General features: G+C 44.8%; 1 protein-coding gene across 1 annotated transcript; it reads right to left on the reverse strand.

Moving 5' to 3' along the window:
- Nucleotides 1-2,141: 2,141 nt before the first annotated feature.
- TNFSF18 (TNF superfamily member 18) lies at nucleotides 2,142-8,662 on the reverse strand. Its single transcript, XM_067535197.1, has 3 exons — nucleotides 8,504-8,662; nucleotides 5,021-5,051; nucleotides 2,142-3,204 (listed from the first exon to the last, which is right to left on the reverse strand). Exons 1-3 carry the CDS (start codon nucleotides 8,660-8,662, stop codon nucleotides 2,846-2,848), a joined length of 549 nt encoding a protein of 182 aa, XP_067391298.1. The 3' UTR covers nucleotides 2,142-2,845.
- Between the last annotated feature and the right edge of the window lie 1,616 nt (nucleotides 8,663-10,278).

Below are 10,278 nucleotides of genomic sequence, written 5' to 3' on the forward strand. Positions count from 1 at the left end.
TGAATCTTAATATGAACACACAGGCTCTATGTGCCACCTTCAATACTTCAATACACTGAACACAATGGTTCAAAAAGGAAATAACATTTGCATTCATTCTGAATGCAAAACCCTACATGGTCTGAATGCCCAGTGATGATGGGGCAGGGCTCACACTCAGGGGGAATTGGGATGGCTGCAGTTTCCCTTGTTAAAGTGAGGTATGTATGTGAGGAGAGGAGGGGGCTGTAACAGGGCATCAGCCAGCCTGCTCTGCTTCCACTTCTTCTGCGTTTGTAACGTCACTCAGAGACCCTGGGGTTCAGTACCGCTGGTGCAGGTTTATTTATAGGTTGTGCCCCCACCACCTTTTCCTATACACAGCTTGCCCTTTTAGTGTCTGCACCCATGAGGGAAGAGCCACTCGGGCTCTGTTGTCTAGGGCTTTCCAGTTCAGTGATCTCTACCCTCTTCCTTGGGGAATCTCCCTGCTTTCCCACCATGGGCTTCCTCCCCAGACCCTTTTTCCCTTTGGGTGCCCACCACTGGATACGGCAGGCCCTCTACTACCCCAACCCGTTTCCAACGAAACCTGCCTCAGACCTCAAGGGGCACCTGGGCCACTGGGCACTGCCTTGTGTCCCCATGAATGCAGTCCAAGTTCATTTTGGCATCAGGTATTATCCATTGTGGCTTCATAAGCCCCTTCCTTACGAGAGAGCAGGCCAAGGCCGTGTCCACTAGGCCCCCCTGAGGTCCCCTCCCCACCATCACAGGAGTGGTGGACAGTTTCCACCCCTTCTCCCGCACTTCAGTGTGGGTCCACCTGCAAAATTCTGTAAAGCCACACTTCATGTCTGGGCAGTCCCCTTTTTATCATCTGGTCGCCAGCACTGCCAGCAGACAAGCGGTCTAGTTCCAGTGGGGGCTCCTCAGTTGTTCTCTCTCTTTTTCTCTGGATCCTTCCCAGTCAGGGCTTCTCTGGATTTTCTCCTGGTTTCCTCCTTCTTATTTGGACATCCTTCCTTCAGTTTTACCGCAGCCTCTACTGTACTCGGTTGGTGCCGTCTCACCCAGAACTTTATGCTTTCAGGGAGGCCATGTAAAAACTGTTCTAAGATGAGCGGATCTAAGCTTTTCCATGATCTCCCCCACAGTCTGGATGTCAGGCCTCAGCCATTGTCTGGCCCAGTCCATTAACTTTTGGGCAAACACCTGGGGCCGCAACCCCCCATTCACCTTACCGCCCGGAATCTCTGGAGGTACTTCTCAGCAGATAGCCCACCCAATCCAGGATGGCCACATTTACTGCTTCATATTTCCTGTCTTGTTCTTCTCTCAGGGCCATATAGGCCACTTGGGCTTCACTGGCCAGGTGGGGAGTCAGCCACAGGGCCCAGGTTGCCCTATCCCATCCAGCCCCCATGGCTGCCCACTCAAAGGTGCCTAGGAATGCCTCGGGGTCATCGTCAGGGCCCATCTTACACAGTCCCAATCCCGACGCCCGATTGCCACTTCCCTCCCCCATCCTCTGTAGAAGCTTCTGTTGTATGGTGGTCTGCTTTCAAATGAAGTCCTGCAGGCTCTTCTGCTGTTCAGCTTGCCAGCTAGGCAAGGCCTGGCTCTGCAGCTGGTGGGATTGCTGGAAGCTTTGCACAGCCTTTTGTACCTCTTTCTGCTGTTTCACCAGCCATTGCAAGGTCTCCTGCATCTCCAGGCTGCCAACTCTTGCTCTGGCTCACAGTCCTGGGTGAGCCCCCAGCCTGCTCTGCTTCCGTTTCTTCTGCACTCACAAAGTCACTCAGAGACCCTGGGGTTCAGAACCACTGGTGCAGATTGATTTACAGTTGTGCTTCCACCACCTTTTCCCATACACAGCTTGCCCTTTTAGCATCTGCACCCAGAAGGGAAGAGCCACCGCTCTACTTCCACTCTCTGGCTCCTTTCTCTGGCTTCCTTCCTTTGTGCAACCCCAGGCTAACTGGGTGGGCAGCTGTCTCCCATTCTCTAATTAGGTGCAGGTTTTCTCCAGCCAGCTCCAATTTACCTCCCTAAATGTGACAGAGGGCTGACTTAGCAGTTCTTGCCCAGCACCCTGTCACAGGGACAGAAAGGAGAGGACATTCCACTGAAGCACTGGATGGGAGCTAGGCAGTGGTCCTTAAACAATTTTTATAGTGGGGGTGCCAAAAGCCATTGAGCAGAACTGTAATTCCTGTAAATGATGGAAACCATTTCAAGTCAGGGGATGTTACCAAATCCCCAGCACCCTTAGTTCCAGCACCTATGGAGCTAGGCATTGTCCCTCTATCCCAGCTTGCCTTTAAACATGTTGGCCCCTCAGTCCCAGATAGGCCATTTTTTGTCCAGGTTATATACAGTATATACATTATACCTTACATTGACACAGCATCTTTCATCCCCAAGGATCCCCAAGGCACTTCACAAAATATACAAATGGCAATCACTTTCAGCCAGCATTGAAAGGCAACCAGCCATGGAGTGGAATTGTTTACCAGTGCAGAATGGGCAGAACATAGGACTCATTTGCCTGGGATTTTAGAACTAACATTTCTAACACATCAAGGCATTGCTTTTCTTTCTTCACACTGTTATTTCAGAAGTGTCTTCCTCCCCATATCTTGTGACAATCCGATGGCATTAACCGTTATTACTGGAGTCACGCATTCATGTCTTGTTGAGCGTGTAACCTGACCTGAATCACTTCAACAGGAAGATGAGGAAGCCCAAAGCATCATTGTCTTGAGTTTGATGGAGAGAAATTGCAAACATTTCAGGCTCAATGATTAGATCCCTAGTGTTCCTTGGAGGATGAGAGAAGCTGACTCAGAGTGGGACTCTTAAGTTACATTTTGTACAGCCCCCAGTAAGTCTGGCTGTCTTTCTGGATGTGTTTGAGCCCATCATTGATTGAACAGAACAACTTCTCCCCCTTTGTCAGGAAATAAGGTCTCCCGAAATTTATGGAGGCAACGGTCTCATTCTGTGGCCCAGTCACCTGGTTGAGGAGAAAATTCTGATCTTTGTACAGCATCATCGTAAAATAATTTTTTGTTGACATTTGGCGGGTCACCTGGGCATAGACAAAGTACATGCCGTTCTGCAGGACCTCCAACTTTTGGTCAGAGCCATTCCTTACAAAGCTACTGCAGTCTGTGAAATTCCACTGCCACATTATGGGACCGTCAGTATCTTCTGTAGGATCTTCCATAAAGGAACCAGAAGAGGGAGAAAACAAAGAGAAAAGCATACAATGTGGTTAATTATATTACAAAGTCCAGCCTGTTCCCTAGATTTTATCTTGTTTTGTAAATACTCTCCAGTAGTTCATCTCCCTTCTTACCTTTTCCTTATCTCTTTGATTTGAGGTCTTTAGGAAGGAAAGAGAAGTTACATATATGCGACTTTTCCTTGAAGATCTTCACTACAGAAGGGTCTGAGAGCCACAGAATTCAGATAAGGACAAAGATTCTGAACAGCTGCCAGAGTTTTGGGCCATTTGGTGCTGGGATTTATACAGAAGGGGGCAACTATTCAATTCAGACCCTGACCCAGATTCAGATTCTGACACCCATGAAGTGAGCTGGTCTTTAGGTCCAGGGTTTTGGTCTGAGCCGATCTCTACTCAGAAACAGAAAAACATTTGATTGCTGTCCATGGGGCAGATCCTTGGCCAGTCTAAATCCGCATGGCTCCATTGGAGTCAACCTGGGGTTAGGGTAAAGTGAAGCTGGGGCAAGCCCAGTTCTCCTTCCACTAATAAAACCAGAGAGGAGCTCCCTGCCTCTAGCTGGGATAAGCAGTGGTCTCCAACAGCTCTCTCTCCTCACTGGCCGCTGTGGTGAGAGCTCCTTCCCGTTTCAGTCTGCCTTAAACATCCGATAGAAATATAGCCCATCCCAGTAAGTAAACTTTCCACTCTGAAAAGTGACTGTAGATATGGTATCTCTTTCAGATATGATGCCTGTGTGTCATATCTGCTTTCTATGCTGAATAACAGAGCATTTTTCTGTTGTTTAAACCTGTCATTGCTCCAGAACCGGCACCTCTCTGGGAGACAGAGCTGGAGTCGATTCAGGTGCTTATGCATCATCACCAGAATGGTTAAGTAAGGATTTGTCTACACAGAAAGTTCCACTGATTTAATTAAATCTGTTTAGAAACTAATCCGGTACATTCTCAAATTGGTTTAAGAGGATCTTCTATCAATTTAGCTTAAGACAGTAAGGAACTGCAGAGATAAAACAAGATCTTGCTCATAAATGTGACAAGTTTCATTTTCAAAATCTTTTATTGCTGCTGGGTTAAGCCAAAAAGACCCTAGCTTGATTTTTAGATCCCAGGATGAGATTATAGGGCTAGCAGTGAGGACAAAACCCACCCTTTTTTAATTAGTAACATTTGAGAATTTGATCTATGGTCACTGAGAGAGTAAATATGGAACCCCATGGTGCTGTTTGTACAGTCATTTTCCAAAACCCTGGTCTACACTTACCTGGAGATTCGGCGGCAGTTGACGGGAGTTACACAAGCTATGCAGGAGTAGCTTGCGTAACTCCCGTCGACTGCTGTGCTTCCCTTCTGTGCGCCGTCTTCACTGCACTGCGTCGACGGGAACTGTGTTCCCGTCGGTGCAGCGCTACGCCACTTGAGGGGGTGGTTTACCAGTGTCGACTTCCTGATGGATTGAGCGGGTCTACACTGACTGCTCAATCGATCCAGAAAGATCGATCTGACGGCGGCGACTTTGCCGCCGTCAGTATAGACATACCCAAAGCAGAACTGCACTTTCAGAAAGATGATTCATCTGATACAGCTAGTTAGTGTTGGGGACAGAACTGAGGAGTGACTGATTCCTAGTTGCCTACAATCACCTGGGCTTCATATTTCTCTGTTTCATTATCTAGCACTGTTCATAGAGAAGGGGGAAATACTCAGGCCTGCTGAGTACATTATTGTGATATAGTCACCTTCACCACACTGTACAAATGTCTTGATACTCCAGTGTCTTGATACTTACGAGATGCGTGAGCCCAGCAGGTCTCAGGAGACTGTGGAAAGAAGCAAAGTTTGGTCAGGATGTTGCATGTTGTGGAGTGGGACTTTTACACCTATCAGCTAAAGTTCTGTATGTGTTTGGGAGAGGTCCCAGGCAGCAGAAGTCTTTCTGTTATGAGAGGAGATGGACTTTTATTGGGTCTCTTTCAATTGTCTCTTCATTTTCACTAGAAGGCAGCTGCTTAATCTAGATGACATCTCTTTCTAGGGCTTTTTTCATTTTAGATGTTGACAGTGGTTTTGGTGTTCCCAAGAGCTAGAGTCTAAACAACATGGGATATATCCAGACATCACAGCACAGGCTGGTGCCATGTAACTGTACCCCATGCTTACAAAGGGTATCTCTTTGTCACCATCTAGTGGGTAACCCATGTATGAATCTGTAACTGCCCGCAAGGTAACAGCTCTGGTCCTTTAGCTGTGGTGGAAGAGACTCATACATTTAGATGCAGAGATTTTGGGTTTAAACCACACAGATAATCCTCCAGGAGCATTGTTACTCCACCTTTTCATGTGGCTTTGCAACTTTATATTAAATTAAATCAAATTGTATTTTAAAACATATTCTTACATTATTGTTTTAAGGAATGACATATAGTTAAACTTTTGATTTGGTTTATTATTTAAAACTGCAATAAAACATTACTTTCAAGAGCAATGAAAAACCTAGCAATGATGTCAAAGTATCATCACTGACATCGGAGTTAGCCCTGTTGAACGCTACAGTTCACAGCCATATTTTCAGGTTGTCTGCAAATTTAGGTAGACATCATACCAGTTGTATCACATTTTGAAGATTTTCTTCCCAACTATAGCAGCCAGAGACTAATTTTTTTAAATGAAAGCTAAGACTCTGGAGAACAACCCAGGGGTCTGTCTAAGCATGACCCTGCCTACTCCTTTGTACTGCCCGCCCCTGGGGGAATGCCCCAGAACTTGGAAAACACACAGTTGAGTGAAAATGTGTCTATATAATCCATAAATTGTCAATACTCAGTCTGACCTGTGGACATCAGCCAGCTGTCTGACTGATCCATGTGAAATGTGAAGGAGAAAATGAATTATCTGCCTGATTTATTTACAGCCCAGTGGTTATCCTGCATTGAGCAGAAAGAATTCAGTTGCTCAGTCCTAGGAAAAGGGAAATAACTGTCATACCTACAAGTATAAACAATCAACATTTTCAAACATTAGTGTAAATCTCTTATGTTAGAGAGTAGTGGCCTAAAAACACTTTCAATACTTTACATTATTAAATAATGTTTCATTATGAATTATTTTTAATTTTTTTCTGTACATATTTTCATGGCTTTTGTACCAAATATAAAAACAAACCACAGAGATTTGGACCCATTAGGGGAGTCAGTCACCTCACATCTTAATTGTGGCATCTTCAATTCCATTTCTTGGCCTCTCTCATACAGAAATTACCAGTAGTGCCAATGCTTGTGAAGGGATTTCTCATCATCATTTATGATTATTATCTGTTATTGCTGTTGTCACACCCTGAGCCCCCACTCAGGACTCTTTTTGGAAAAGATGCTAAGTACATATATTATTAAGGAAGATGGCCACTGCCAAATACAGTCAAAATATATTTTTAATGAGGATGAATTAACTTCAGATTTCAAAGTTCATCGCTTTTGATGAAAGGGGAAGGAGATGGAACTCTTATGGGAAAGGGGAAGGAGATGGAACTCTTATGGGATGGGGTGTGCATTACTTTGCCAGTATCACGTGTAATTTACCATCAGTGGCATGCAATTCTGAGCACTGGGCATGTCTCAGGACTTCTGTCTTATGGCTCCAAAACAGATTGATGGGAACGGAAGGTGGGAGATAACTTTTTCCTAAATACTTTACAAATCTCTGTGCTGACAGGTTGTGCTCCTGTGAGGTGCTGAGCGCCCTCTTGCCCCATGGGAATTGAGGGTGCCCAGCATTTTGTAGGAGTGAGCAGCACCTTCCAGGATTGATCCCCTACTGTGACTCATGATATACATGTCATAAGTGGCTGCTTATACTGCCAGCCACAGTCATCCTATTTCCTGGAGGTATTTGATGCTGAGTAACTCAGTAGGACACTTCTTCCCCATCTCCCCTCTCTCCTTGGAAGGAGAGCTGAAGACAGGCGTGTCCCAGCTGGATACTGGAAACACTGGTTTGGGTTCTCCAAGAGGGAAATTGTTCCCATTTCAGGAATGGGAGAGTAAAATCCCACATATCAATGGGCTGTGCGGGGGAGGGAGAGGGGGAGGGATATCGTTTGCCTTCAAATCCCAAACACAGAATGCTGTCAAGAGAAGCCAGAGGTGGAGGAGACTTCCTAGGCTAAATTCAGTCCTGATGTAAGCGCATTCAACTCCATTGACTTCAGTGGAGTCACACCTGCTTGGACTGGGTCCCTTGACCTTCCCAGTGCAAGTGCATGATTATCTGCTACGCTGCTTCCTCCAGCCTAGTTTCAAGTGATGGGGCTCCTATTATTTCTTGGACTGCAATTCCACAGTGTCAGAGATCTCACTAATGGGAGGTTACTTCCGATAGTCAACCTATTCCTTTGCTCAGTACCTTCCCTTTCCTCTTAGCTATACCCCTATGCCCTCTTCTACTGCCTCCTTCTCTTTGGTGTTTTCATCCTTTGGATATTGGCAGACAGTTGGCATGTGTCCCCTTAGTTGTCCTTTGGGCCAGCTATAAATACAAAGACAACTACATTAAATAAAAGTTAGATTGCAAAGCCAAGCACTGAAAAGTTAGGAAATACCAGATCTCTGATTACCTGTGCTACCTATGCATTGATCAAGACAGGGCTCCTGTGGGAAAAGTCACAATGTGACTGTGTATTAAAAACTGTATCATAATGCATACACACAAAGGGGTTGAATTAAAGTTGCAGCTACTTGGGGCAATCTTAGAAACTGCCCAGTGCATCCTGCAAAGAGCTATGCACTCTACTCCCATGTGAGGGGAAGCAGTCACCCCATCATAGAACTGGTACAATGCAATGAAAAAATTAGTGCCCATGACTTCTACGAGAGTGGAGGGTAGTTAGCACCCTGAATTATCAGGCCCTACGGGGTTGGATGCATGGATGGCCCAATGGGCTCCTAGTCTGTCCCTTCCCTTAACAGGTATTGCCAGATAATAATTAAGAATAATGCACAACAGCAGTGGGTATAGTAGGAAAGGACAGATGAGAAGAAAAAACTGACTTTATCATTTTTAAATGAAAGCAAAATGAATGAAACAGTTTCCCAAAAGGAAAGTAGTGGAAGCACTTGGGCATTTGAAAGTAGTCTGGACAAAGCATTGGCTCCAAGAAGGAACAGAATTAATAGGTTGCAATTATCCAATTCTAGGAGTATCTCTATAATAATAATAATAATAAGTAATAGTAATATCCTATATACTTTAGTCTCTGGAATTTTTGCACTCTCCTTACCTGTCGATGAAGGTACAGAAAACAGACCACCAAAACTGGAATCACAACCAGTGCTAAAAGAACCAGAGCTGCCAAACTGCAAAACTTCATCCAGTTGCATCCTGAATTGTTTGCTTCATTGGGAATATTCCCTTTCTCCAGGAAATTTGATGTTTCCATGTTGCTTAGTTCTCAAACTGCTAGGGATGAGACCGCTCAAAACCAAACAGCAGCAGCAACATTTAAAAAATACCACCAGAATTCCTGAGCTCCTGACACCAAGAATGAGCAGCCCTGACTGGAATTTATATACTGCAGAGAAGATGGAAGAGGGAGGAGCTTATGCTTGTGTTTCATCACTGTCTAGCTGTAGAAAGCAATCAGCCAGAATTTCCTCATGAAACTGATGTAGAGAGCGGAACTCTCGTTTGGCTCAAGGCCCAGAATACGAAGGTGGCTCTGAAATGAAACTCAGTCAGCATACTGCAAACATTTATGAAAAAAATCAGCATTTTCAGATGAAGATCTGACTTCACACAGCTCTTCAAAAAAGCAAGAGGAAGGGCTAGGAAATGCATAAATTACAGCATTTGCGATACATTGCACACAGTCTGCTTGTTTTTCTCTCCAAAAGGATTTGTTTTCTCTGAGAGAGACAGAGTTTTGATATCCGGATTAAAACTGTTTTTCAATTCCGATGCTTAAGAACAGAATGGTAGTGATGGAAGGCAGCTTTCCAATACTCTGAGAGATTTGTGAATTGTATGGAAAACGCGGAACTAGTCAAGATTTTAAATCAATGACAGAATGAGCACCACGTTTCCAAAATTTGCTACTGCAATTGCACTCAAAAAGTTTGGCAATTCATCTGTTGGAGCCACCAACCCTATATTTTCATTTGCAAACAGGGACTTGTGCATGCAGTTCCTTGCTTTGCACACTGGAAAGGATCAAAAAAGAAAGATGGCAATTTCATTTCAAACAGCTCAATTGCAAAGAGAGAAAAAGAGATGACCGTTTATGCTTACGGCAGTTCCTGCTGAGAGAAAGGTTGCTGATTTTCTGGTAAAGCACAGAAAGGATGAAGCACTTATGAACTAAGCTAGGTTGTTGCTGATAGTATGCAAGAACAGCGCTAGCAACCTTTACCCTTTTTAACATAGACTTTCACTACCCAGACTAGTGCCACTCCCCATACCTCTGGCTAGATGAGAGGAAGAGTAAAATGATTGGCTTTACATGTGTCTGTTGCCCCCACTTTCTTAAATAACAGCACATTGTTTAAGCTGCACCCATGATAGTTGCTGACTATCCATCCCAGAAGGTGAGAAGGGCACTGCCTTCTGCGATGGAGGGCAAACAGATGTAATCCCTCAAGCTCGGGATGCCAAGGTCACAAAGCCTTAATATATGCCAGAGACTGAAGGTACAGCTTTCTACTGGTATGGGGGACACTGTCTGACCTACAAGACATTGGGATAGAGTGACCCATTGTTATCTAGAGTTCCAACATGCCAGCTGAAATACCCTGTTAGCAACACAAAACACTGTCGGACTCCAGGTCAGACCCTTCGGCTCTGCCTCCACACTCTTAAGTTCACCACCCTTTTAACCTCCATTTGCAACAGACAAAAAAGAACCAGGCCATCTTCATTTTAAAACAAAGCAGTGCAGAGTTCTTGTGAAATCACATGCAGCACCATCAGGAAGGCCAAGTGGTTAGTGGTTTATATTGGCACAGTAAAGTGGAGCAATTAATGAGATGGAATAAAGACTTGCAAGGACGTGTTTTATTG

This window comes from Emydura macquarii, unplaced genomic scaffold, assembly GCF_026122565.2.
Source record: "Emydura macquarii macquarii isolate MOO-44397 ecotype Brisbane River unplaced genomic scaffold, CSIRO-AGI_Emac_v2 contig_3477, whole genome shotgun sequence".
Classification (NCBI taxonomy): domain Eukaryota; kingdom Metazoa; phylum Chordata; order Testudines; family Chelidae; genus Emydura; species Emydura macquarii.

Coding starts and splice junctions, on each gene's coding strand:
- TNFSF18 (XM_067535197.1), bottom strand. CDS start 8,662: ATGGAAACATCAAATTTCCTGGAGAAAGGGAATATTCCCAATGAAGCA. Junction 5,052..8,503: donor TTCTGTACCTTCATCGACAG/GTAAGGAGAGTG, acceptor TTCTTTCCACAG/TCTCCTGAGACCTGCTGGGC. Junction 3,205..5,020: donor CTGCTGGGCTCACGCATCTC/GTAAGTATCAAG, acceptor CCTTTATGGAAG/ATCCTACAGAAGATACTGAC.